The following is a 27,465-nucleotide window of genomic DNA, read 5'->3' as shown; positions in this document are numbered from 1 at the left end:
GACCGAACCTATTCATTCACCGTTATTTGCTCCAATTCTTGGTCGCATTAAATGGACAGGAGCATCTTGTCGCGTCCGAGCGAAATTTATCATTTCTCGGCGAAGTCGCGGCGAGTTTCGCTCCGCGTCGAATGGACGTTGCGCCGTCACGATGAAGCAAGAATCATTACCTAAGGTTAACCCGTGGAACCCATTATCGTCGCCGATGTCTCTTCCGCCATGGGAACCGGCCGCTAACGGGCACGCGTTTTCTTCCGGTCGACGGTGTCAAAAACACGAGAACCAAACGCGACAGAAAGTCTCGCTAACGAACGCGTGTTTCTCCGATAAACGTCGGGAAATAAGGGTGTTCGCGAATGAGCAGCGCGAATCGCCGCGACACGGACGTTTGTTGCCAGCGGAGCTGACACCAGAATGGTCCAAGCCGCGCGCGGTCTTTTTGCAGCGCGTCGTTTCCGCGCGTCGTCTCTCTCCTCGAAAGGATTAAGGACGCGTCGACCGAATCTGCGTTTCGTCGGGAATCATCATTGCCTGTGAGAACATCGTACCGAGAAAATTCGACTGTGATAACTTATATCGAAGCGCTTTGTAGAATTTCGAAAAGTATCAGAACCGATTTAAACTGTACGTCGTCTTTCGAGACCTTGTATCGTTTATCGTGGAATCGGATCGGGAGGCAACGGAGGACTACATAAATATCGTTGAAACGACGCGGAATAGTCGCCAATCTCTAACGGGCGGGTAGGAAAAAATGGTAACTCACGTGAACCACGGTATCGGAAAGCGGCGCGGCTGTTACGCAAGTTTTTGCAACGTTCCGGCGAGTATCGGCTCGTTTTTGCGGCAATCGACGAATTACACGATTCTATTAAAGATTAAGTACCCAGCTGCGAGTACAGCTCGCCGGGTCGTCTCTCTTTCTCCCGTTTCTCGAGCGCATCGGCCCGTTTCCCTCGACGGCCGTCGTGACCGTTCTCCGGTAACCATACGGGTTTCACGGTCATGAGGTCTTATCTTTCTTAAACTCTCCTTTCTCCGGCGCTTCTATGGGCCCGTAATGGGCCGGTAGGTATCTAGTTTCGTACTACTTCGAGACGTTTACCTCGAACGAGAACTTAAACGTCGCGCATGGAGCGTGATAATATGCAAAGATAGTTCGGTAAACTGCGGACGCGTCGCGGCGACTCCCGATGGATCTTTTCATTGATGAAACCACCGCTGATCGATAGATATCGCGGACTCTACTTCTTTTTCTCAACGATGTTCGATTGATTTAGATTTCGTGGAACAGGTCGATCATCGAATCGCTATCGATACAAACGAGTTCAACCGCGGGGTTACAAAAAGGGGTGTCGCGGATCGTCGAGTACCCTTTCCGATCTAACCCACCGAGCAATACCAATATCCCATCTATGGTACATTTCTAAAAACTTGTCTTGGTCTCTTAGATGGTCATCAAATGGGTATATAATTGCCATGCCCGACGGTCATCATCGACGATATTTGTGTTTTTCCCTCCGATTAAGCCGTGTACGTTCGCGTGTAGTGATTTATTGGCGTCGTAGAACCTAGCAGCACCGCGTGCATTTATTTGTTTTTTATCAGCGACGAACGTATATTTCATTACTCGATAAACATTTGTCAAGCTTAAAGGTATAAAAGTCTTGTATCTCGTTGCTGAGAGACTCGATGGAATCGAACGCGCCTCCCTTCGTTTTCCTTTTTCCATTTACATTTCCCGGTAGCCCAACGTCACGTTCGACCTCGCAGCCACCCCCGCGTGTGTTTCCTAATTTCTTACGCAACGTCATTGCGCGAAATTTTAGTTCTCGTCGGGGGCAATCGGCGAGAAAAAAAAAAACAGAGACGGGAAACAACGACGGCGGAAAAATGCAGCGGCACGGAAGGGATTCAAATGAACTGGAAATCAAGAAGGCGGCGAAGAATAGCGGAGGCGCGACCTCGAATATTCCTCGACGTTCGTAGGGGCGGGGGAACGAGAACGTCGATTTCTAGACGCCGTCGTCTCTCATCGTTCCGTCGACGTCCGCGTGGCGGAAGTTCGCCAACGATGGAAAATCGAGCAAGGGGGAGCAATAATTAATCGAAGGTCCTCTCTTTCTCGACTACCTCTGCGCGCACGTCGCTCTCGAAGATGGTGCTCGACGCCGGCTAATTGATCGCGAACCTTCGCTTTGACTGATCGCTTAATCGCGGAAAAAAGAGGTCGACGACGAAAAGTAGCTCCATCTAAAAGTCTCGAACGAGACCGAGAGCATGGGAATCAGTTGTTAGCGTCAACGCGCGTCGCGAATTCTAGGTTCGATCACGGAGCGATCTTGTCTCTGAGAAACCGGCGCGCCGTCGAACCAACGAGTGGATTACGCTCGAGAGACCGTGCTCGCGTAATTATACCGGCTTTTCAACGCCGAGGGCAACGCCGACGATGATTATTCATAAGCGTAATTTCCGTTATCGTTCGTCTATTAATTGAATTGGATGGCGAACCTTCCGCTTGCACGCGCCTTCTATTTACAGTTCGCCTAAGTGCTGGATGTGTTTCAATGTGTCAGTAGACAACAATAATATACAAGATGATTATATAAACACTACTAGTACTAAACGAAGACCACTCTTAGAAGAAAAGATTGTAAATATTCTTTATCTGCCATCGTCCATGTTGAGGGGGTGAAATCAGCACTCAAAATAGGGTCAGTAAAACGTATTTACTCGAATATCTGGTAAATCATTAGAAATATAAGGAGCACGCGAATAATAAATTTTATTGGAAGGTGCTTAATTGTTCGAATACGTTTCCAATGGCGTACGGTCTTACCATCGTTTCACAGTATGCGAATAAATTACTCTGCATGGGAACCGAAATGATAGCGAGCGTTCGCAAGCGCCTCGCAGAGAAGGAAACAATCGAAAATGCTAAACTTGTCGAATCCGTAGAGCGAGCGGCAGAATTAATTTGCTTAGGGAACTGGGTGAACCGGAACGAGGGAAATTTCGAAGGTTCGATCGACGCGCTAAATGCAAGCGCAAGGAGCTACCCGGTAGAATAGCAATGGGATTTCGAGCTTCGAGTTACTAGATTCGAACACCGCGAAACGTTGATTCCTGCGCATGAAATTGTGCGTGCATCGAAAGCCAATTATATCGATACATGACTGCTCGAACGGTACCGGATACGATAAACGCCAATTTCGTTCAATTTTCTTACACATCGAACACTGTTCCTATCGATTGAGTTATCCAGCAAAGTTAAAATTATAATCACCTGTAGTCGGACCTCTATGGAACCTAAAAAATAATGAATGGAAGCATATTCGTACATAGAATAACAGTTTTACAGAACTATTTTCGAGCGTTCAGTGCAGTGATTTGAATAACGATCGTAGTAGTTCGTCCAGCAACGCTCGATAACAAAGCACGTCGAGGGTGGTGCATAAAAAGAAACAATTCTAAAAATACAAGCCCTAAAATACACACTCGAGTCGAAGGATATTTGCGCTGGAGCGACGTACTCCTACACGCGTTATTCGATAAGAGGAAAACGAATCCATGAACGGACGCGTACCAGTCGAGCAACGCAGTCTCCGAGCTCAAAGTCAACAATAATATGACGTTGATTGTGATATGCAAATGCAGGATCGATCGAAAGACGGAGAAAAGTAGCCGCTTAATGAATATTTACTCCGACCCGGGGACACTCGGAGCACAGATCTATATCGGCGCTACCTGCGCGTCGATTACACGTATAATTTTCGAATTAAAGCGCCGATCAAATCGTTAAACAGTTGTCTCATGCAAATCGAAGGCGTTCCGGGTAATCGCCGTCCTGTTTGCGCCTCTTTTGCGCGAGAAACCGCTTTTAGCGAGACTGTTGCATAAAATATGCGAAACGAATACGTTAAAAAATATCAGGTGCCTTGGAATTAGTTTCGAACGTTCGTCACGCTGTGAATTCTTACCTTGTACGACTTATCCAAAACTATATCCGCTCCTGTATTCCTTTGGTCGTACACTTATTCCAAAATTGGCACACAATCACACATCGCGGTGCACGTCTGTTCCTGGCATCGAAATCACTGACCCCGTCCCGAAAATTCGTAACGGGGGACACGCAACGCGTTTGGTTTTTCGCGCGCGACCAAGACGCGTGGACAATCGCGTTCACCAGGAAGCCGAGTCAATCGACGTTCCCCATTGTTCGGCGAAACAAAGCGTGGAGCGTCGCGCGTCTTCTCCGACGACCGTTCCACCAGGTTTTTTTCCGTTCCGGACCGTTAATCCATCACGGTTCACGGCGTCCGCAAGCGGGAGCGCGAAGAAAACCACGCGTGACAAATCGAAGATAGTGCCAACCGCGAAAGAAGTTGCATTAATTTAACACATGCTCCGCGGCCTGATTGCACGTTGACAAATGCGGTGCGCCGACCGGGTGAAAAAGCACTCGCGACGAACCGGAAGGAACCTCCCACGACGAGACCACGTGCCGACACGGTTAGAAATTTCGCCCTCGATGGAAACGGAGCACGTCATCTTCGAACCGGTGAACGTCCGACGATCGTTTCCGGGCAACGTTCGCGCGATCGTTGAAAAACAAACGAACCGGACGCTAATTAACGAAGATAGAGGCGCGTTAACGAGTCGCTGGAGACTCCACGTGCTTCCTGGTCCCCCGACACTTTCGCCGTCAGGTGCGCGTCGCGGTGTCAAGGTGACCACGTGCAAACGAGACGTCAGCACGCGTTGAAATCGATCGAGGAGCAGTCGCCTCGGATTACTCGGGGAACTTCGCTCCGATTCTTGGCTCTCTCCTCGTCTATTCGGGTTCTTGAGGTTTCAATTACACGGAAAGTTATATCACAATCTGCCTCGAGAACAACACTACTTCGACACAGTCTCGTCGCTCGATGGACACCGGTCTTTCCTCCGTGGATTACGGAGAAAGATTCTACTTAAACATGCGGTTTCGATTGCGTCGTTAAAAAGACACACTATTCTCTTTTTCTATCTGTCTCTCTGTCTCTCTCTCTCTATCTCTCCCTCTTTCTGTCTGTCTAGGCTCGAAGTTTCACTTGACACGACCCGGTGAACCTCGGCTCCCTGTCGATCAGGGTGAAATTTCTCGAGCGGGCGAGTCACGCCTAAGTTCCGGAAGGAACGTGCACGTACCGCGTTACTTCATCGAGCTGGAAGAATAGCAAAGGAGGCGGAGTGGACGCGCGGTGTTCGCCAGCGAGTGGCGGGCGTCGGTGGTGGTGGCGGCGACGGTGGTGAAGAAGAAGAAGGAACACAAGAGGAGGTGTGCTTCGCGCGATCTAGCCGAGAGTGGTACCAGCGGCCACTGAAGAAGAAGTGGCGTGTGCGGATCGCGCGGCCGGAGCGAAACAGAGACGGCCGCCGCGAGAACGGTAAGGGACAGAGCAGAGAGGCCCAAAGAGAAGCAGAAGGAGTAGGAGGTACGTGGAAGGAAGATAAGAGAGGGAGGAAAGAGGGAACTCGCGGCCGGGAAGGAGCAAGATCCTCGGGAGAGAGAGGCGTCCTTCTCGGAGAGAAGGGCGGACGAGGAACGGTCCGTCAAACGGCTACAACCGCTCCGAAACCGCTGGCCCACCTGAAAATCCACCTTCCCTCTTCTACGTTTACCTTTTGTCCTCGCTATCCGTACCACTGCACCACTAATGGGGACACTTGACCCGTCGCAACGGGATTCGATTCGAAACGGGAAACCAAAACACCAAAAACTACACTTTGCAACGGGGAACCAGGTGGATGGAAAATGACTCTCCAGGACGAAGACTTAAATACTCGAAAGGACGATGTACCAGAGGGTAAAGGAAACGTCGTTTATAAGAAGTTATACGGAACGTAAAAAAGAAAGACACGACACGGTAATTTGCCAAACATTTCAAGCGGAAACTTGCAAAATTCTCAATGATACCGGGGGGGGCTACGGTTACGAGCCGCATTCTCGTATAATTGCCAAGTACGAAAGCATCCGAGACATCCGCGAGAGAACGAAATGCAGAGAGTTGACTGCAGAAATCACGTATAACGAACGAGATGTTCCAAGATTTCCCACTTTTCGACGTCTGAGAAGAAGCAGTTGGCAAGCGGCGCGCTCTCGCTTAATTTGCAGACGTGCTCGTCGACGACGACGAGTTTCCCTCGGTTTTCTGTCGCGAGGAAGCTGCATACGTGCGCCGTTTCAACTGTCTACGACGCTCTCGGTGCGTTTACCAACCAGCGAATATCTGCTACACGAAAATATTCCTCGACTACGCGAATTTTGGTAACGTTTTGGACCTCCCATTCGTTAATTAGACGTATTATTTGTCGTAGCCGTTGCTTCGTACTAAGAAACTAGCTGTTTAATTTTCCTATCGACTTTCTATCCAACCACAGTCATCCGCACCTGACCCTCCGATCCTATCTCCCTTAAATTCATAACGGCCGGCAAGAATTACATTCACTGCGCGAATAGTAAATAAACCGATAACCGTACGGACCGTATCCTCGCGATTTTCATCCAATTATACCGATTTACGACGAACCGATCAACATTCCCGCCTTTGACGATATCCCTTCTTCACCGGAGATAGCGAAATCCCACGTCCGTCCGAGCGTTCCTTCCTCCGTTTCGCCGTTCTCCGCGAGTATCTACATCTCAGCACAGTTTCCAGCAGGTTCTCTTCGCCGGGCAACGCAGGCGATCGTTCTTTTCACGTCGTGTAAAAGCAGAGGGACGTAACAGCGTCTGGGTACAGCGCAGGAAGACAGAACCCACGACAGGATATCACGTGTCTCTCTGTTCCGCGTCCTTTAAGTCCATAGATCCGCGGCTGTCCACGACGCGCTTTTCACGGTTCTCTGATGCATTGCTACCGTTTCGAGTAGGGTCTCCGCATCCTCCGGAGCTACGACTGCCCCTCAGCGAAGGCCTTGTATTATGGTAAACGAGACATCGGAGGTAGGCTGCCAGTCAGGAGTACTCCTTCCACTTTCCTCCGATTCTCTCCTTCCCCCTTTTGCCGTTGTTCCCGTCTCTCTGGTGTCCTCCATTCTTACTCTCCGATCCTCTCTCTCCCACTGTCGCGTGCTTTCGAATCACTCGACAGGGTACTCCGATCCAAACCATCGCTTTACAGATGATCTTTCTCAATTAATGCGAAAAAATATAGGGCTCTTCTGCCTCGACCGATCGTAACAAACCTTCGAGTCACTGTTTTCAATATTTTACGAGGTGTCATGTGTTTCAAAGCGTGGAATTTTCTCGAGTCTCGTCGCGCATTCCGAACGACTCGAGCCGTCTCGAGGCTGTCGCTACTCTCAAACCTTATGCCTCAATTTCCCGTCTCCGTCGTTCGTTTAATCTCGTCCCCTCGGTCCGTGTCACCCTTTTGCTCTGGCGACTCGCTCTCCTTTTCCGTCCAGCATGTTGCTCGGCCCCCGTACGCGTATCTCCTCTCCTTTCTCCCCGGTCGTGTTCTTCTTCTTGGCCGATGCTCATAGAGGGGCGGCGGATCGTTGCATCCGTTCGCTTCTGTCGCGCGACGATGCATCACGAGCCCTCTAATGAAAGCCTTTTCTCCGACTTCCAATTAACCCCCACGCGACACCGACCGTCGGAAGAAAGCTCGAGGATGACGCGTGCACCTATACACACCGTGTACACCGAACAACACCATCGACTCCTGCGGCGCGAAGCTGCATAATTGTGTGTCGTGAACAGTCCCCCGCAGGTTTCTGTCCTCCGTTCCATCCGATCGCCGTCCAGGTATCGATAAAAAGATAGAACAACGTACAAGGAAACTGACAAAATTTGCACTCGGAGACTTTTCTTTGATCTACTACTAACAAGCAAACATACCTTTTTTTACATTCCAAATTCTTTGCTGGATGTCCCTTCGTAGGGGACAGAAGACTGCAAAGGGTTAGCAATTTGTACAGAGTAATTTTCTTGCTTGCACTTTTGTATACGTAAAAGGAACTTGATTTCTTCGGCGAGGACACGAATCTAATATCTCAGATTATCCAACGAATGAAAGTTTTCTTCTATCGCGATAGATGAAAAGTGCCGGGCCCCGTGGCTACGCTACTGGGCCTCGACACTTTGACAAGATTGGTAAAATTACGCGTGCAAGGTACGGATCGAGGACGGAATGAAACACGTTTCTTCGCCGCGCAGACAGCATTATTACCAACGTCGGGCAAACTCGAGAGCCACGGTTGGAAAACGTGCGTGTACTAAAAATGGAAAGCCGAGAATCGTGTCACGAGCGACGTCCAATATCCCTCTCCCTCCTCCCCCCCGGGACGCTAATCCGACGATGAATACGCTCGGTCACGGGTTAAGGGGAGCGTTTTCGCGATTGACAAGTAAAACGAGTTTCGCGCGATCGTTCGGCACGATCGATCATCGCGCGTCGGATCCGCGGAAAAATTCGAGCGACGCGCGTATGCTCGACTAACCTCGCGGCATCCCCGCGTGCCCCGCGATAGCGTTAAGACTTCGAGTAACGAGTAATAAATAGCGTTAACGATGCGAATCGCGGGTCCGGATCGCGCTCGGCGCCCGGCGAGATTATTAATTGTCTTCATTCGTCAAACGATGTTTTTAACCTCGCGATCCGATAAATCCGCGCGCGATCCCGACCGCGGGACCGTCGAAACCAAGCCGAGCGTTACAATATTGTCGCTCGCGCCCCGGATAAAGCGCGAAAAGATCGACGAAACCGTTTTTCGCTACGGCGGGATACCGTTCCTGAAGGGTGATCGATAATTCTGATTGCGGTGATTCGGGAATCGATCAAACTGTCCAGAGACAGTAACCGGCCAGCGGAGAGGGGGCGGCTGCAAGCGTGGCTGTAAGTTAGATATTGATAACGACGCGGATACGCCAAGATACATTGAACAAAGTACCAATGGAGTAAATAAACCTCGAAATCCGATACAAATATCGAAGTCTAAATAAAAGAATTCACCCTGAGCGAGACTGAGAGAGAATAACACGCATAGGGTGTAGCTGATCTGTGAGCTCCTTAAACGCGAGAACGACGATAAAAAGTTTCACCGGATCCTGCGTCTATTAGATCCGACTTAGGCGTTAATGCGATAAAATCCGCGGGTAGAAGTCGACCTCCGTACTGGGTTGCGTTTGAAACGATAAAAAGTTTCTCGCCCGTCCGAGAAGTATCAAGACGCGATGAAAACGGCAAACACGGGGAGCGGTTGTTCCCGGTCGGTGAATCTCCATCCGTGACTGGGACGTTGGAGCGCATCAAAGGAATTGCCGGCATACAAATGTTTCTATTGTATCGCAAGGCCGCGCTTAAAGCTGCGAAGGAATCGCGAGGATCGCGTTGAACTTGTTCAGAGAAGGATCTCGGTTGCGCGCGAAACGGCCGCCTCAAAGGAATCGAGATGGGGCCGGTGGTGGTTTCGTTGCGGCTCGCTCGCCGCACGGATTTGCAACAGTGTGCGACGCGCGTATAAATACAGGGGCGCCGCGGTGAGCGCTAATTAACGCCGGGGGAAAAAAATGATTGTCCCTTCGTTCGTCGATATCTCTCCACTTGCCAAGAGTAATTACGTTCCGAGAGGCTTGTATGAATAAAAGAGAACGGCTAACAGCGTGCCGGGAGACCGTTTAACTTTGTGTGTTTGGGACCGCCTACCAACGCCCTGCTGCACAGGGATTGTGCCTCGCCACTTTCTAATTTGCCATCAAGTACCGCCACCCGACAACCGACATTGTCGCCTCGCCTTTATACCAACCAGAATCCTCTATTTTACAACCTGAAACTCGAACGGCATTTTTGTCCGAGACCTCGCGATCGCCGTAGCTACGATACGAATAGAATAATACGAAACGTACGAATGCTGACCTCTGTATCGCTTCATACCCCAGGAATGGTTTATCGGGAAATCGAGAAAACTGGTACAGTAGTGTTCGGATTATCCGGCACCCGGTTATCCGAATAACTATAATAGAAGGTGCCTTAATTTTTCGGTGAAATTAAAAAATTTCGAATCGTTCTGAAATAATTATTTTTAGTCCCGGGGGTCGATTACAATTATTTTTGGTGAATAGACATACCCTCGAAATCCTACGCACTTTCGAGAAAAAAATTCGAGTAGGTCCTTAATTTTTCGGCGAAAAAAAATTTCAAATAATTCTGAAAAAATTATTTTCGGTTGCAGGGATCAATTACAATCATTTTTGGTGAATACACATACCCTCGAAATCCTACCCACTTTCGAGAAAAAAATTCCTTACCGAAAATCTAATGTCTGATCATAAATGTGTCCCTGAAATTACACGCGTATGTTTAAAAAATCATAACTCCTGAACGAATTGGAGGATTTTAATGTTTCAAAATGCAACCCACGCGTATTTTAGTCAAGAATATGTAGAAGTGCTAAGAATATTCGAAAAGTTGTTACTTGACCCCGTGAAATGAGAAAAACGACTTCGGAGAGATCGGTAAGAAAGTTATTTCACTAATACCTTGGGCTATCTGATTTTTCGAAGCCGAGATTTCGAAATCCAACCACGAAGAAAGAAACCTAACTCCAGAAACCATCTATTCCACGTCTCCTTAGTGGCTCGAAGAACCGGAATTATCACGATCCTATCCGTGAAAGACACGGACGCGCTCGCAGCCCTCGCGTGTTCGAACACCCGTTATATAAATCTGGTCGCCTTAAACGCTCCTCGAGGCGAAACTTTTACGAGACACGCATTCGTTATCCATTAGGGTAAGTATAGCACGTGTGGTCATCCCGGCGCGTATGTACACGAGACCGGCGATATTCATGCGCGCGAGCTATTCAGCTCGTGTGTAGCCGAGCGTAATTGAATTATCATTGGGACTCCATGAAAGACAGCTAAACCCGTCCATAATGAGCGAAATACGCGTCACGGTGTCGCTGGGACGATTTCAAAATAACCCCTCCAGGTGTATTTAGGCGACAATTGGACAGCCAATAAAAGCGACTCGGATAATTCACGAGTTATTGTCGTTAAAGGACGGAACGCCGTTACCCGAAATTAATTCACGATTAATTCTAATACGTCCGCGGTACACGGCCGAATTGAATTACGCCCCTCGCGACCGATTGTTCAAATGTAATTCGAGTTTTGACGATGTTCGAAAACTCGCTGGTGGATCGTTCGTTATCGGATCTCAGCTTCGAAATCGTTCCAAACTTTTAAGACTACGAACATTTGTACAAGCTAAAAGATTAGAAAAGTACTTACCGGTAGTCGAACGGTAGTCCTTCTTTGGCATCCTAGCAAGCTGAACCCATGACTATTCGATGGCGGAGAATTACGGTGTTTCCATTTGAATGTTGTTTTGACTCTGTTCAATGCTTGTTCATGTTGTTTTGACTCTGCAACGTAATGGCGGGTCCAAGTCTCGTCTGCAAATCGAAAGATTTTTTTAAAACAATGGATAAATATCTGTTTCATAAATTGGTAAGTCTCGTGTGAGACCTCAAAAAAATCAATTTTCTTTTTTTTATTTCATTTTTTGAAAGTATGTATATTTAAGAATGTACTGTTAAATTTTGAGAGATAAATATCAAGAATTGTGGATTGTAGAACATTTTTTGCATAGCCCTCGCGCTAATTACCGGAGTTATTGCTTCAGGTGATTACCTTGTACAGCACAAACATTACTGTTTCGAAAGGTTTCGAAAGGTTTCGAAAGGTTTCGAAAGGGTCAAGAGACATCTGCTGTTTTTTAAAGTCGAAATTCTAGCGTTTGTACCATCTGGGTGCCAACATTCTGGAAGGAATTCTATATACAGGGTGTCCACGCTAAAGCGTGACAATCGCCCGTAATCAAATTGTTATAACGAGTTTATCATATTTTTTTTTATTAAAAAGTTACGAAAGAAACAACGATATTTTGCAATTTCTACTTTAAGCTTTCACCATTCTGTCAATTTACAACATAAATTAATTATTTTATTTTAACCGTGAAAAATCTTTTTGATTTTTTTAGATTTAGTCAACCTTGAGAGCTGCAACCACCTACGCCAATGTTTAAACACATGTTTACTGCGGACGTGACAACAACATTAAAAGTTAATAAAAATTAATAAAAGAATTATTTCGTATTCCCAAAGGATAGCTAAGTAAACTGCGAAAATGAATCATAACGTCGGAAGTAAGATTTCCTTAAAAAAAAATTAAGAAAAATGGTTCAATTTTCTATCATTCACATAAGACCCCCCTTAAAGCTTCTAGCCCGAACATGGAAATACGGGGAGATTTTTTTAAATTTCTCAGCGCTATTTTAAAAACACCCAGTAGTTCCTTTATCCAGAAAGTTTGCTTGTCGGCGATCCTGCAAGGTGATCGGTCAGTCGGAGGGGCCTGGAGTTTCGCATATACCCGATACCCCCTTCCGTAAGTGTTTCTTTCGCGAGTTTCGGGGATCGCCGCGTAGCCGTAGAATGGAAATGACCCGCGGTGTAAGGTTACACAGGGGAAAAAAATGGCGGTGGTCCAGCTGCTCTCGCCGGTCCAGATTGTAATCTTTGTCCGGGGACGAGAAAAAGTAAGAATGTCGTAATCTCGATTCAAACATCTGTGAGAGGAACCTCTTCCACCGTCAGGGGGTCAGAACGCACGGCCGAGAATTTTGTTCCCCGAGAATCGTTCCGCGACCGCTCGTCTTGCCCGCGAAAATAATTTCTTTTCCACGCAAATTTCATCGTTACGTGTACATTCGTTGTTTTCGTTCGTTGCCCCCGCGATAATTTCCACGAGGCCCGTATCAAACTTTATGCCGATCGTTTCAGAAAATTAACTTCAATACGGACGGGCGGAACCGCCATCGAAATTAATCAAACTCAATATTAACTAAATTTATTAAAGGATATTATTAATTAGCATTGCCGGGCGCAATTGAATCTTCGTTAATAAAATACCCGAGGCTCGACGTGACTCGTTTGAAAGAGTGTTTTGTTATACATGGCAAAAGCACATCGAAAACATTGTTGATGCATTGTGGAGGAATCGATATATTACGGCTTAAATCGCAAACATCTCGAATGGCTCGCATATTAACATTTTTACTTGACCGTGCATAGGTAACAAGACTGTGAAACAAAAAATAAATCCTCAAAATTTTTCAGTTTTCAATTGTCTAAGAGCAAAATGTTAACCCTTAAAAGTTTGACGAATTTGGTGGCTAACGTGTTAATAATAACATACATGATATAATAAAGACGCGTACTATGGCAATAACAGCAATAATGACTTCCATGTTATTAAAAGAAATTTGAGTCCTTACCTTTTGTTAAATTCTTACGTTGAGACCATTCCATGCCAAATCCAGACACTTTTTTAATTGAAAACTGTTAATTTTGATCAAACGTAGATGAAACTTGATGCATTTGATATGTTATACATATATCGCCATCTCTGTTGCGTGCACGGAAACAGAAAAGTGTGCAACGGCGTCGATGCATTAGGTAACGCCTCGATAGGTTTCCCTTAGCGTCTTCGTAAGTTAATTACGCGTATTGACATGCGAAGTAGATATCGCATATTAGTAGGTTCCTTCAGGTTTCTTCCTGTAACATAAATAGTACTGTTGGCTCTGACGTGATTTCATGTTCGTGCGAATGCTATACACAAAATTAATACACGATGCTGCAAATATTTGGAACACTGTTTGTGTCGATGAAACGTTAGAATTACTCACGAAAGCTTGTGTATAAAAGTGTTTACTTCATGTTGAAAATAAACAATCAGTGAAAAGAATCGTGTAAACTAGTAATAAATAACATAACTGAACATGTCAACTTTGGAAGATAAGATTTTGGGGGAAAAGTTACATTATTATTGTAGCAGTTCCGAGGATGAAGGAAACGATTCCGTAGATTCCGATAAAGAATCGGACGATGAAAAATATGAGGAAGGAATTACAGAATCCATAGAACCATCGTTCTCAGAGTGGGGTGGAACTTCTAGTAATACAGGACCAAAGGGTGTTATAAAAGTAAGAGTATTTAAATGTTTTTTTTATATAAGTTTGTAGCTTCGTATCTATTTCAACGTATGTCATGCATGTTTTGAGGATTGGCAACGATATAAACAATTGGAAGCAGAGAAGAAAGACACGCATGAAAAAGAAAGACTTCAATTGATAAAAAAACTAAGTCTAACGTGTCGTAGTTCTTTAGACGAAGAAAAGGAACGCTTACAAAATGATCCTGATCTGGCTGAATTACTAGCAGATGAATTTCTTTTGGAGTATCAGAGACAGAGGATGAAGGAGATGCTTTCAAGGGCAGAAAAACTTCGTTTTGGTAGAGTCTTCAATTTAGAAACTGCAGATAACTTTCTGGAGGCAATCGACAACGAAGACAAATCTGTAACAATCGTTGTTCATATTTATGAAAATAATGTCCCTGGCTGTGAAGCTATGAATGGATGTTTAATATCCATTGCCGAAGATTATCCCTTTGTGAAATTTTGTAATATTTTAGGTTAGGTTCTCAAGTATTATGTTGTCTGTATATTGTATTAATTTTTATAACATATATTATTATTTATTGTAATTTATATTGCAGGTTCAGTGGCTGGACTTAGTAAACAATTTAAAAAAGAAGGAGTACCAGCTTTGTTAATTTATAAAGCTGGTCAAGTAATAGGAAATTTTGTGCATGTAACAGATTATTTAGGGGCAGACTTTTACGCGTCCGATGTTGAAACATTTTTAATTGAACATGGTATGCTTACAGACAAAAATTGTGTACCTGCCATTATTTCACAAAACGACAATACATTATCGGACAGTGAATAAATAGAACATATAAGTCTTTTTTATAATTTTCAATATTCTCTTTTCAGTACATATTGAATAAGTTTATTTTAAAAAAATCAATAGTAGCGGAAGTATACGATATCTACATGCATTTAATTATCATTCATCTTGCTTCTTCTATCTTACAGTATAAGCTTTTTCTTATAAAAAAAAACTAATTTGTACATTTCATCAACGACTATGTCAACATAATAAATATTTATATTCATTTCGATACAAAATATAAGTTTATGTATAAATATTTTTAAAATATATTTATTTATTTCTTAAACTTATAATAAATTTATAGATTTTCTAATATCTGTTTTTTTGTTTTAATAGCTTTGCAAAAATGTAAATACGTCTTTAAGACTTCGTCATATTCTGAATTTTTTAAGCTTTCATACTGTTTGTTTAAATTTTCTTTTTCCTTGAATTCATTCGTTGTTATAAACAATTTTTCGTCTATGGTTGCATTTAATATTCTATAAGCATCGATTGTTACCGGTGTTTCTTTATACATTCTCATGATACACTTAAACTTTGTAATTTTTGCTTGCACTTCTGCAACTTGAGCTTGCAATAATACGAATTCTGCTCTTTCTAAATAAATCTGATTAACATCTTTATATTTGAGTTTATTCCATTTATCGATCAGTGTTCTATATTTCATAATATCGGTTTCATACTGTGCACATATCTCTTCGATCTTATCTTTCCATTGCAACATTTCTACATCATGGATTTCAAATAAAGTTTTATGTACATTACATTCGGTCGACCTTATTGCTTCCTTTACATTCCCTCCTAAATATTCATATCTGAAACACAATAGAGTTATTGTGCATTTATACATTAATGAATTTAATAAATACCAAATATGTTAAACCTTAATATAAAGCTGTGTATCCTTTCCCGTAACAGTGTTTCCACGTAACATTTGACATCTATAACCTCTTCGCAACTAAGAGTATATTTTGGTAAATCAGTAATTCCCAAAATGATCGACTCTTGTAAATTTTTTAATATAGATGGCATGTACATATACTTATTTAACTCATGAATCAAAAGTAACCCTTTTAATTTACTAACAACATTTTCACACAATGTTCCCTTTATGTTCAAGGATGCCTCTTTAATACATTCTAGAATTATTTTGCTTTTTACATGTTCACCTATACTTTCCTCGCACTGTGTTAAACATTTTGCAATTTTTTGTAAATGATTGGACCCTTGGTTATGGCTTAAAGTATTCCTACTAGAATTCCATGTAAAACTACACTGCTGTTCGGATAAATTTTGCAATGAATCTATCTTGCCCATTAATCGACTACAATTTACACGCGAAATCCGTGAAATACTATGTATATCTGAAAATAAATGACACTACATTATAAATGTAAATTTTATTCGTCGCGTCACATAACACATTAAATTAATAGCACTTTTGAATCAACAAATTAGCAATTACAAACCTGATATCTGACTTATATCACTACAGTTATCCATATCGTTTGTTTATAATAATATTCGTTATCTTCGCAATTACGAACTCATCAGACTTTTTACACAAGCTTTCAAATTCAAACGGTTAATAAACACGTCAAGATACGGAATGAGAAATGCGTGCAAATTCCCTACATTGAAACTTCATGGATATTAATTTGTTTAATTGTATAATCTGCTATCATACAACAAAATAGTAAATATATATTTCTCTGGCACGTTTATCGTAATAGAAAATACTTCGATACAATTTCTATCTTCTTCCAAACAGGCGTCATAGTTTGGAAGCTAGTGATTTTCGAAGTAACAACACAGTAAAACATAACAACCAAAATTAAATTTGGGATCAAGGAAAACGGAGGGAAAAAGGAATTCTATTATTCATCCCTGAGACCTTGATTTAAATACGAAGATATTTAAATATATGTTACATTTTTAGAGAAATTAATGCAATTAAAGAATTTGCAAGAACTACGTAGGTACTTACTGTTCGTAGCTCTCTAGTAGTAAGTCCAGAAAATTTCCTCCAATCATCAGGTACAAAAGTATGCATGCTACAGTGCGATCCAGTGTCTCGGACAACAGACCGGTGCCCAGAGAAAACTGCCCCACCACTTACATACACTATGCACAGTCGCGTATACGTGAACTTCGACACTTTGGAGAGAGAATTAGAGAAAGAATTCCCAAAGCTGCGAAGCACTGGAGCTCACGTATCCGTACACGTGCTTATGCATTAGTGTGCATAAGTGGTGGGGCAACTTCTTTTGGACACCGATCTGCCATCTGGTAGCACTGCACTGGTACGATCATAACAGTTCATAGCGGTAGCCGGTAGCATTTGTAGCGTCGTTATTCGAGATTATCAATTACCGTGTTTAACCTGAAGAATGGCGGCCTGTATTAATGGTGTGTTCAGTAAAAATTTACAAAATGAAATACTTCAAAGTAAAGTACTTATTGTGGGTGCTGGTGGTATAGGATGCGAGATATTAAAGAATCTCGTTATGACAGGATTCACCGATATCGAAATCGTAAGTATGATCATAAATCGATGTGCTCTAATATTATTTTAACCTATGTACTTTTCCCTCCTTTATTGAAATTCATCGGTGTTTGGAATTGAGGACCTGTATTCGTATTATCGTGATTTGTTGCTACGTGTTCTTATCATTTTATAACTGACAACACAAAGACGCAAACGAGAATTATTTTGATTCTATTAATTGTGTTTTAATCGTACAAATTGTAAATAAACATATGTTGTTTTCAGATTGATTTGGATACGATAGACGTTAGCAATTTAAATAGACAATTTTTATTTCAAAAGAAACACGTGGGAAAATCGAAATCTGATGTTGCAAGAGAAACAGCATTGACATTTAATCCTGATGCAAAAATAGTCCATTATCATGACAGTATTACATCGTAAGTATATTAATCTCTTTAAAGTAATATTATTTTCTTCGACTGATTACAAATCTTTATATCTACAGTCCTGATTATGGTGTATCATTTTTTAATAAATTCACATTAGTTATGAATGCACTTGATAATCGAGCAGCTAGAAATCATGTGAATCGAATGTGTTTAGCAGCAGATGTACCCTTAATAGAATCTGGCACTGCTGGTTATGAAGGGCAAGTAGAACTTATAAAGAAAGGAATGAGTCAATGTTATGAATGCACTCCAAAAGCTGCACAAAAAACATATCCTGGTTGTACAATTCGTAATACACCCAGCGAGCCTATTCACTGTATAGTATGGGCAAAACATTTATTCAAGTAGGTTTCCGAATTGATATTCTTCTAACAAAAACTCATTAAACAATATAAAGGAAAACTTGTAAATTTTATATAGTCAATTATTTGGCGAAGAAGATCCTGATCAAGATGTTTCTCCAGATACTGCTGATCCAGAAGCAGCAGGTAATAGTAACATGCATAAAAGACGTTAAATTGTTATTGCATAAATTATGATTTATAGATGCAGCAGGGGAAGGTGCTCTGAATTCAGAATCAAATGAAAAGGGAAATGTTAATAGAGTTTCGACTAAAGCATGGGCACAAGCATGTAGCTATGATCCAGAAAAGTTATTTACAAAATTATTTCACGATGATATAAAATATTTGCTTAGTATGGATAATTTATGGAAGAAAAGAAGGCCACCTACTCCTTTGAGTTGGAAAGGACTACCAGATGGAGGTTTGTAAAGTAGTTGAATATTACATTTAAACTTAGTTAAAAATGGATTGATTTTGATTCTAACATCTTATGATGTAGTGCCAGGATGTAGTAAAGAAGTAAATGAGCCTGGCTTAAAAGATCAACAACGTTGGAGTATTTCTAAATGCGGCTCAGTCTTCGCCGAATCGATAAAAAATTTAAGCAAAACTTTGAAAGATTCTCAAGAAAAGTCACCAAATAATCATCTTGTTTGGGATAAGGACGATCAAAGTTCAATGGACTTTGTTGCAGCGTGTGCTAATATAAGAGCTTACATTTTCGGTATCCCTCAAAAAACAAGATTCGATATAAAATGTAAGCGATAAGTTGCTATTTATAACGTTCTAAAATTTAAAATATTATTAACATTAAATTTTAACATACTGTTTCTTATAGCAATGGCAGGCAATATAATTCCAGCAATTGCGACTACGAACGCAATAGTTGCTGGTATAGTTGTTCTCCATGCATTTCGTATTCTTGTGAATAATCTAAAAGCATGTAAATCCGTGTACTTACGTTCAAAGATGAATCATCGCAATCAGTTACTGGTACCAGAGAAAAACGTCAATCCACCGAATCCGAAGTGTTATGTTTGCGCGCCCATGCCTGAAGCCGTACTAGCCGTTGATACATCTAAAATGACAATCAAAGAATTAGATGACGTAGTATTGAAAAACAGGTTAAATATGATTGCACCAGATGTTATGATAGACGGGACAGGAACAGTTGTGATTAGCAGCGAAGAAGGAGAAACAGAACAAAATAATGATAAGCTTTTAGAAGAATTAGGGATCAAAGATGGTACCATTCTTAAGGTCGACGATTTTCAACAAAATTATTCGCTAACTGTAACCGTGGTCTATAGAGAGCGACCAAATTTAAAAAGTGAAAGTCCCGACTTCCTTATCTTAGCTGATGAGAAAGATCTTAAACCTAAAGAAGATAACGATTTGATAAAACCATCTACTTCGAATGGTCAGGTGAGTAAAATACATTTTAGATATATTATATGAGAATCTTGTCGTTATAGCAAACGTTTTTTAATGCTTTACACCAACAATTTGACTTAGGTGGAGTATCAAACCGATGACAATGTAGTCATTGTTGATACTGACGTCGTTTTATCAGACGTGCCGAAAAAACGTAAAATCGAAATTTCTGGTGGTATCGTATCCCCCAAAAAAAGAAAAATGGAAGTTAGTGATACAGATGATAATGATATCTCTATCATTGAAAATGATGTAAATAATGATGATACCCTGGATGATAAAAAATCAAAATCTAAACGTAAAATTTCAGATGATGATGACTGCTTAATTGTGTATGACGATAATATGCAATCGACTGCAGTTCTGCAGTGACTGAAATAAATAAACTGAAATACCTTACTCAAACGTTAAAATAAAACAGGAAGGAAAGAAAAATCAGTATATTATTTTTATTTAAAAGTGTATGTTTATATAAAATGTATATATACAAACCAATTCCAGAATAGTTGAGTTGTGAACTTTTTTCTAATCATAAACTTTCATACATATTTTATTAATATTATGATTCGGTAATAAAAGAGAGATGTGATTGTTAATAGATGAATTGAAGGTACATACGATGACATGCTATACGAATGAATGTGTATGTATAATAGTGGTCTAATCTCATTATCGGAATTGTTTTTGAAAGGATTTTAATTTTACAAGTATTTATGAAAGTACATAGTATTACGTTTGTAGTATGTCATTTCATAGAGTGTACCTATACATTTTTATATAAAAAGAAATAAATACTTTTTTTTGTATCGCAAACTATCATTTCCTCCTCTTAGAATAATATACAGCATTTAAATGCTTTTACTTGCACAAAATATATATGGTTTAATGCTGTAATTATACATTTCAAAGTCTATTTTATACCTTTGGTACAATTTTAGTATTATGTCTTGCGTCAAATTCGCAAGATATTTACACGTTGTTTTGAAATTAGTGTATCCCCCGCGTGTTTGCTCCAATTTCGGTAAATATACCGTGTTCTTATTCAATCCAAGCTTTGAAAAAATATAATTAATTTGTCCGTACGTATAATCGTCCAATTTTAAAATATAGTTATATCGTATATCACACACGGCACAATGCGTGTAATATCGATCCCAATGAACATCGTCTTCCTCGGAATTTTCCAAAAGCCACATCGAAAACTCTTTAAAAGTTGGTATTACCTTTAATCTTCGAAAAGAAATATCTATATTAAAACATGCTAACTTTATCTACTAGATACTATCTAAAAGTATCTATTATACCTTTTATCAGCGGTAAATACTTTTTGTTGAAAATTACCAGTCGTAGTATTCGAACGAAAAAGTTCGGGTCTTGTAAGGTGAAATATTTTTTTAGTGTAAATCCAGGCTTGTGCAGTATGCTTGGAATTATCCTCCACGCGATCTCTAAAATATAAAAAATATTTTAATTAATAAACGTATGATTAATAATAGTATATTTAAAATAAAGAAAAACACCTGTACGACGATACAAGTCTTTGGAAAGGATGCCGCACGACTAAAAGTTTAAATGTGTTCACGTCATTCGCACTACGTCGTAATTCCGCCAAAAATTTTGGCGCCAAAACGTCAACTTCTCTGCAAACAATTTAGAAATAAAAATACGAATCATCTGTAAGTAACAAAGTGTTATATGATTACCTATAATAATTTTGTACAGTTCGACGATTTCTCATGTCTGAAAATAATTTAGTAAAACTCGTTGAAGCTACTTTACGAATCCAGCAGTACAATGATTTGTGTTTGGAATTATATAAAAAATGTCTTCTTATCAAAGGAGTTTTCAAATTATATTTTACGCATGTGTTTGAAATTTGTTGAAGTAATGTTGCACTTTCCTGTTAAAAAATATCATCGATATTACGTACAGGTTTGAACAAATCGGGCGTTTTTAGCTGCTTACCTGCAAGCTAATCGATTGACCATTCATTTCGTCGTGCTCTAAAAGTTTTAATTCTAAATTGATCGATTTCTCTGTTCGAGATGCTACGGGACATTTTTGTTTTGTCTGATTAACTTCTATTAAAAAAACCGAATTTGGCAGATACGTTAAATAAAAACTTTTTCGTATCATTAACAAAACAGAACAAACTACAACGGATAAAATGACACATAAGATGCATTTCATAAATTGCATTCTGAATGTCATAATTAAAACTGAAGTATATATTCAGACAGTCGAGCGGTAAGATTAAAACATCCGTCCGTGAATTGTCTGCGGGGGTGGAGTGAAAGATAATATTTATCTACCAGTTTCATTATTTTTCACTTTCCCATAAAAACGAAGAAACAAACAAGTGACCTAATATTATGTTAATTAGATAGGTGGTGAGAAAAAACACAAAAACATATTTATTTTGCACTTTACTATGAAATAGCGCCAAAAACATACTATATAAATCAATAATTTCGATACATATATATGATGTTAGGCTGCTTCTGTAACTAAGCAATAGTGATTTAATTATATATAATTTATAGGTGATGTATATTGACGATCGTGACAAAAATATTCTCTTTTGAAATGGACAATTCTTACAAACTTTTGTTATAAAATTTTAATAGTAGTAACTGGAAGAATTATTAATGTTAAGCAATTTATTGTACAATACGTTATGATGAAGTGCTGCAAAATTAATTTCTTGATCTACCACAATGATTTATGTTGAGACATTACATTTGTCTTATCAAATTTGATTATAGAAATTCGAATATAAATACAAAAACATGATTTCATTAATAATTACACTGATTCACAATTGAATGCTATATATGTAAACATATGTGTCAGATATTAATATATGTAAGAATTACAAAAATATATAAATAATACTTATATTGCAATAGAAAAACTTAACAAGTAAATAAACCATACTAAACTGATAGTATAATTTATTTTTCTTTGTTATTAAATGCAAATAACACAGAATTCGATCAATTGTGAATCATTGTTCAATTCTATAATTTCATTTATCTCCCATATATTCATTATTCACTGTTTTATATTCTTACATAAAAAAAGTTGATTGACCTAAATTCATTCATGATTATTACGCGTACGAAGCACTTAGATGCTTCTCAATATATCAATTTTTACTAAAACTAGTATTTCATTTACGTTAAAAATTACACATTCTTCAGATGTATATGTATACGTTTTAAAGTTCAAAACTATTTTTGTTTTCATCACTAATAAAATCAATAAGTGATTAAATAGATCCTCCGATTAAACAGTTCAAATTATTTTTGTTTTCATCACTAACAAAATCATTAAGTAATTAAATAGATCCTTTGATTAAACAGTTCCAATTATTTTTGTTTTCATCACTAACAAAATCATTAAGTGATTAAATAGATCTTGTTGCATGATCATAAGTGTCGCGATACCTTGAAAACCCTTACAATATGTGCATGATTAGAGAAATGAAAGGAATAAATGGGTGAAGACAATATTACAAAATTTCTTATCTACGATCCCTGTATCTGTGATGATCCCGAGAAGATCGATGATCACTATGCCGACTATGGCGACTTGCCGTTCTCCATAAAAATTCGTCTACACTCCTTTCATAGCTACGTTTTTCGAGCGCGGAAGCAGCTGCACTATAATCAGGCGGCAATGGTAACCCATCGTAATACCTGGGTGGTGGCGGCGGTGGAGGTAGAGAGTCATAGGGATGAGGTGCAGCATAAGGAGGTAATGGAGGTAATCGGTGTTGCATAGTACGCATGTAATCTGCAACGTATGCTTCAGCTGCCGCAGCTATACCTAATCCAGGACTGCCATATCCCCTACAAAATCCATAATTACTAAAAATAACGCGTTACGGCTACGATAAAAATACATTTTTAAGCGTATACTGCACTGTACTTTGAATAAGGAGAGTCGCCGCGATTAAACCATGTAGCATATCGATGATGATCCCTTGATCCCCTATGATCGTTACCAGCTAAGTGAGATCCCCTAGCTAAAGAAGCTAAACGTGATCGTGAGGTTAAGAAGAGCCTACGTCCTCTGCCACCTCTCGATCGTAAAAACCTAGAACTGTTATTAACAGGTCTATTGTCCCGATACGAACGAGATGATGACTTTGTGACATGCTTTGCTGCTTCCTTAGATTTTCTCAAAATTGGAGTCATTTCAATACCTGGAATATTCGTGGGAAATTATAGAACATGGTACTTTTTTTTGTTCACGTGAAAACTGTGTAATAGCTATGTATAATTTACCTTCATCCTCTGGAAACAGCCTGCATAATTCTTCTGCAACTCTAGGCTCAATTTCCTGCCCATCTCGTCCAATTTTGACTTGCTTACCGTCATTCCACGGATTGTATAAGTGTAATGTCGATGTAAATGGTAATTCCTTCCTACATATCCAATCTACTTTAAACACACCACCTAAAGCTTTAGCTGATAATCCAGGAGGTAAAACCTAAAATTTGCATACATTCTTTTTGCAATAATACGTTAAAAACTTTGTTTCTGTTAAATATTTATACAAACCCAGGAAATGGGTGCTCCATCTCGTCGAGACTCTGTGCAAAGTCGTGCAAATCCAGCAAATTTTCCAGACTCTTTTACAGAAAAAACAAGCAGAACATTTCTTGATTCCCTATAAGCTTGATTTAAGTTGACTTCATTTTGGGGTAATGTACTCCATACACCCTTAGCCTTTGATAGCGTGACATTCTCAGCATTATTTGATTTGATGATGAAAAATCTGATAAAAAGAACTTTAAGACATGTTCTTGGCATTTACACTAATATGCTTATATAAACATTCACAAATAGTGTTTTGAAAATACTAGTTCACGACTAGCAAAACATAATTTGTACTAATTACATGTAAAAGATAAAAAATATACACATGAAGGACCAAAATACTTGTATTTCAAAAAGCAGCCAACCTTGCATCCCTAAATAAGTAATTTAATTTTGTAGCATAATCATAGCTCTTGGCAATTCCTTTGCTCTCCTTGGATCTTGCACGTTTTGTTTCAGGACTAGATGACTTAGAATCTCTCGACCTAGCACGTTTTCCCTTATTCTTCCGATTACGCTTGTTATCTCCACGTGAGGATTTTGTTGAAACAGAGCTTATACTGGGTTGACTAGAATCAGAATTTGAACTGCTGGAAGAAACTTCACTACGTGTATCGTATGTTTCATCAGCAGCAATTTTTAATTCATCTACTATGTCATTCTCTCCACAGCTTAAATTTAAGTTGTCCCCATCTGTATTATTGTCCATAATTTCACTTTTTATTTGATGTTCACTTTCACTAATGCTCAAAAGTATTCTTGTTATTTATCCCGTCATCCAGGCTTTGTATCTCTGGATTTTTCAAGCTTTCTTGTGGAAAGCCAATGCAGTTCTGGCGCCTTTAAACCTTTTCTGAAACGCAAATATAAAAAAGGACTTACTAGATAGATATCCAGTATGCAGTGATACTTGTCCGAGAACAATATCATATATGAACAGATCTCGTACATCTTACGACAATTACACGGTAGAAAATAATGCAGTAACATTTTTAGTATATAAGAAGAAAAGTTCAGAAGATTGCACATGAAATCCGATTTAATATCACTGTGGCAAAAGATTAATAAGTCCATTTGCCAGAAACTTTGACGTTAAAATTGTCCTTATGTAGTTTAATCAAAACATTTATAAGTCTCATAGAAGATTCCAATATACATCTACAATTTCCACAAGACTTAGAGTACTTCTTGCTTCAGGTAGATACAAATTATACCTAACAGCGCTAAAGTTTTTGTTTCAGTAGAAACAATATTTAGCAAATGAAAACAACTTCTTTTTTCTCTTTTTGCAATTCACGAGTGTATATATGTCCATGTAAAAGTTAAAAATAAATAATACGATTTAAACCATGGAGGTTCCCCTTTTTTTTTTTTTATAATTTAACAGAGTGTAGTACACAATTCTTGTTGATCTATGTAACACGAGTATCTCTTTCAAACTTTGTACATAAAAGTTTATGGTAAAGTTTATTACAAGCAGACGGTTCGATCTTGCTAAAGTGTGCTTTTTTTAGCCTGTTAATGTAGAAAGGTGAGGAGTCTTTGATGTTTTTTCAGTATGTCAGACAATACAACACATCGAACTCGTTTGACGTCTCTATACAGTCTCTTACAACGCGAAGGCTATGCCTAGGAAAGTCCGTTGTGAATAGTAATTTTAATAGCAACATTGGCACCACAAAACATACTCGAAACCATCGTTTCTGTCATTCATTTTATCAAAAAAGTTCATGGTTTGCAAACGTAAGTCCTTGATGTTAGAAGCCCTTTTAGGCAGCTCGTACACACTTACGTGCACACTCGTTCTTCACTAACACACTTCGCACCTCACGCAAGAATGCTCAATGATTATCATATGGGTTCAACAACTATTTCTACTATTTCTCCACACAAAATACACAGGAGGCTCGCACAGGAAATCCTGTTTTTTTTCATGAAAACACAGTAAACGATTATCTCCTCACGGAAGCGTAAACCACAGCGTCCATTATGTGACGTGTCCAACGATCGATAGAAACGATCATAACTGAAAACCCCAGAGTGAAGCTTCGAGTAAAAGCCTTTGGCCAACTCTAACCAAATTCATTATCGTTATTTATTTTTTATTCTATGCATGCGCACTTCTATGGATACATGTGTTAAAAAAGTTTAATTTCTCAAAGGCATGAAATAATAGAAGTTTGAATCCAGATAACAAATTTTTTATATATAGTAAACTTGGAACAAATTTGTCAAATGTCGCACAATTTGTCCCTACTGTGCAATTGAACTATCATTTATGTAGTATAATTACTTTAACAATACAATCATCAAATATAAAGTAATAAACACGCAATGTATACGAAATAGATTGAAAGAATTTTTTCATTTATAATTTCTTCAAATTAAAGTCCCTAGTGCCATGCAAGGGTCGCCATCTTTAAAAAGGATGACGACCATCTTGGACCATTTTTCACGGGTTGTTGACACGGGCAGATCACAGCCGGTTGTGAAAGTGTTTCGCGATGTAAAATCGTATCGTAATTAAGTCGGAAATAAGTAGTGGTTGTTTAGAAATCAGAATTATAAACGATACCGGTTCACGCGTTTAAGATTATCGTGCGTCGATTATTATACATGAAAGTGTAAAAAAATTCGCGGTAACGAGCGTCTGTCACGAATATAAGCGATCTTGACAGAGACGAATGTATAGTTTTATTGTATTTATTCGGAATTTGTTAAAGAAATTATTTTTTTTTATGTGTTTTTCCGTATGAAAAAAACCGACTTATCGAAGTGAAGAAGATACAAAAACATTGGAAATACAACTTATAAAGAAAAATGGTTTCGTGCACATGGTGACACCACTGGTTAGTTTATGCTTTCTATAAACAATTTGACATATTTCGTTTAACAATAATTACATTTGAATATGTGTGCTGTTTCTATCGTGAATTGAAAATCGATCGTAAAATTGCACGTCGAACAAAGGATTCTCTAATGATTAGTATTATTGCAAAATTATTGCAAAGCCCAAATTCACTGGCGTGCACCTTATAATGGCGAAATACATCGTACGTTTACTTGGGCTTTTATAAACATTTTCAATTTTTGATAATGTATTTATTATAATCGCTTATAGTATCTGAAGTTACGATTTTATTTTCGAACATGTACGATATTTATTAAAAACTTAGATGTACATTTATCCCTCGAATGACGTTAGCCACTTCGTTTATCTACTGTTTCTTATCTTCGAATCTAAAACAAACGTGTGTCGTAACTATTATAAAAAAAATTCTTAGAAGTACAGAG

The 27,465-nt window shown here is 39.7% G+C and overlaps 5 protein-coding genes across 7 annotated transcripts; 2 read left to right on the top strand and 3 right to left on the bottom strand.

Annotated features, from left to right (window-relative positions):
- Nucleotides 1-13,580: 13,580 nt before the first annotated feature.
- LOC122401000 (phosducin-like protein) lies at nt 13,581-14,963 on the top strand. Its single transcript, XM_043402850.1, has 3 exons — nt 13,581-14,033; nt 14,112-14,523; nt 14,608-14,963. The coding sequence occupies exons 1-3, from the start codon at nt 13,830-13,832 to the stop codon at nt 14,838-14,840; spliced, it is 849 nt and encodes a 282-aa protein (XP_043258785.1). The 5' UTR covers nt 13,581-13,829; the 3' UTR covers nt 14,841-14,963.
- Nucleotides 14,964-15,144: 181 nt separating this feature from the next.
- Nucleotides 15,145-16,553, bottom strand: LOC122399196. Its single transcript, XM_043399689.1, has 3 exons — nt 16,316-16,553; nt 15,730-16,210; nt 15,145-15,661 (listed from the first exon to the last, which is right to left on the bottom strand). Exons 1-3 carry the CDS (start codon nt 16,347-16,349, stop codon nt 15,145-15,147), a joined length of 1,032 nt encoding a protein of 343 aa, XP_043255624.1. The 5' UTR covers nt 16,350-16,553.
- A 546-nt stretch (nt 16,554-17,099) lies between these two features.
- On the top strand, nt 17,100-19,980 carry LOC122399188 (SUMO-activating enzyme subunit 2). Its single transcript, XM_043399677.1, has 8 exons — nt 17,100-17,380; nt 17,620-17,774; nt 17,843-18,130; nt 18,207-18,274; nt 18,333-18,551; nt 18,630-18,887; nt 18,969-19,555; nt 19,646-19,980. The coding sequence occupies exons 1-8, from the start codon at nt 17,237-17,239 to the stop codon at nt 19,934-19,936; spliced, it is 2,010 nt and encodes a 669-aa protein (XP_043255612.1). The 5' UTR covers nt 17,100-17,236; the 3' UTR covers nt 19,937-19,980.
- A 399-nt stretch (nt 19,981-20,379) lies between these two features.
- Nucleotides 20,380-21,781, bottom strand: LOC122401545 (carbohydrate sulfotransferase 11-like). Its single transcript, XM_043403750.1, has 5 exons — nt 21,530-21,781; nt 21,268-21,464; nt 21,085-21,204; nt 20,869-21,012; nt 20,380-20,794 (listed from the first exon to the last, which is right to left on the bottom strand). The coding sequence occupies exons 1-5, from the start codon at nt 21,773-21,775 to the stop codon at nt 20,413-20,415; spliced, it is 1,089 nt and encodes a 362-aa protein (XP_043259685.1). The 5' UTR covers nt 21,776-21,781; the 3' UTR covers nt 20,380-20,412.
- An 825-nt stretch (nt 21,782-22,606) lies between these two features.
- Nucleotides 22,607-26,208, bottom strand: LOC122399513 (YTH domain-containing protein 1). Of its 3 annotated transcripts, none has more exons than XM_043400244.1 (6): nt 25,121-26,208; nt 24,537-25,024; nt 24,133-24,349; nt 23,857-24,061; nt 23,498-23,774; nt 22,607-23,418 (listed from the first exon to the last, which is right to left on the bottom strand). In XM_043400244.1, exons 2-6 carry the CDS (start codon nt 24,878-24,880, stop codon nt 23,091-23,093), a joined length of 1,371 nt encoding a protein of 456 aa, XP_043256179.1. In that variant the 5' UTR covers nt 24,881-25,024; nt 25,121-26,208; the 3' UTR covers nt 22,607-23,090. The 3 variants fall into 3 exon arrangements, with proteins under 3 accessions (XP_043256179.1, XP_043256188.1, XP_043256197.1); XM_043400253.1 differs by having other exon boundaries at nt 25,646-26,208; XM_043400262.1 differs by having other exon boundaries at nt 25,964-26,208.
- Nucleotides 26,209-27,465: the final 1,257 nt, after the last annotated feature.

This window comes from Colletes gigas, unplaced genomic scaffold (assembly GCF_013123115.1).
Source record: "Colletes gigas isolate AHSC1104 unplaced genomic scaffold, ASM1312311v1 Colletes_gigas_Sc00002, whole genome shotgun sequence".
NCBI classification, from domain to species: domain Eukaryota; kingdom Metazoa; phylum Arthropoda; class Insecta; order Hymenoptera; family Colletidae; genus Colletes; species Colletes gigas.
Note: the sequence above shows the minus strand (reverse complement) of the source record. Positions and strands in the feature narration are given on the sequence as shown.

Bases quoted from the DNA above. Each gene is read 5' to 3' on its own strand.
- LOC122399196 (XM_043399689.1), bottom strand. From the start codon at position 16,349: ATGGATAACTGTAGTGATATAAGTCAGATATCAG. The intron at 16,211-16,315 runs GTTTGTAATTGC...ATTTATTTTCAG, and splicing joins TGATATAAGTCAGATATCAG to ATATACATAGTATTTCACGG. The intron at 15,662-15,729 runs GTTTAACATATT...ATTGTGTTTCAG, and splicing joins ATACACAGCTTTATATTAAG to ATATGAATATTTAGGAGGGA.
- LOC122401000 (XM_043402850.1), top strand. From the start codon at position 13,830: ATGTCAACTTTGGAAGATAAGATTTTGGGGGAAAAGTTACATTATTAT. The intron at 14,034-14,111 runs GTAAGAGTATTT...GCATGTTTTGAG, and splicing joins GACCAAAGGGTGTTATAAAA to GATTGGCAACGATATAAACA. The intron at 14,524-14,607 runs GTTAGGTTCTCA...TTTATATTGCAG, and splicing joins GAAATTTTGTAATATTTTAG to GTTCAGTGGCTGGACTTAGT.
- LOC122399513 (XM_043400244.1), bottom strand. From the start codon at position 24,880: ATGGACAATAATACAGATGGGGACAACTTAAATTTAAGCTGTGGAGAG. The intron at 24,062-24,132 runs GTTTGTATAAAT...TGCAAATTTTAG, and splicing joins ATGGAGCACCCATTTCCTGG to GTTTTACCTCCTGGATTATC. The intron at 23,419-23,497 runs GTACAGTGCAGT...TGGATTTTGTAG, and splicing joins GGCGACTCTCCTTATTCAAA to GGGATATGGCAGTCCTGGAT.
- LOC122399188 (XM_043399677.1), top strand. From the start codon at position 17,237: ATGGCGGCCTGTATTAATGGTGTGTTCAGTAAAAATTTACAAAATGAA. The intron at 18,131-18,206 runs GTAGGTTTCCGA...AATTTTATATAG, and splicing joins TGGGCAAAACATTTATTCAA to TCAATTATTTGGCGAAGAAG. The intron at 19,556-19,645 runs GTGAGTAAAATA...AATTTGACTTAG, and splicing joins CATCTACTTCGAATGGTCAG to GTGGAGTATCAAACCGATGA.
- LOC122401545 (XM_043403750.1), bottom strand. From the start codon at position 21,775: ATGACATTCAGAATGCAATTTATGAAATGCATCTTATGTGTCATTTTA. The intron at 21,205-21,267 runs GTAATCATATAA...AATTGTTTGCAG, and splicing joins ACTGTACAAAATTATTATAG to AGAAGTTGACGTTTTGGCGC. The intron at 21,013-21,084 runs GTGTTTTTCTTT...TTTATATTTTAG, and splicing joins AGACTTGTATCGTCGTACAG to AGATCGCGTGGAGGATAATT.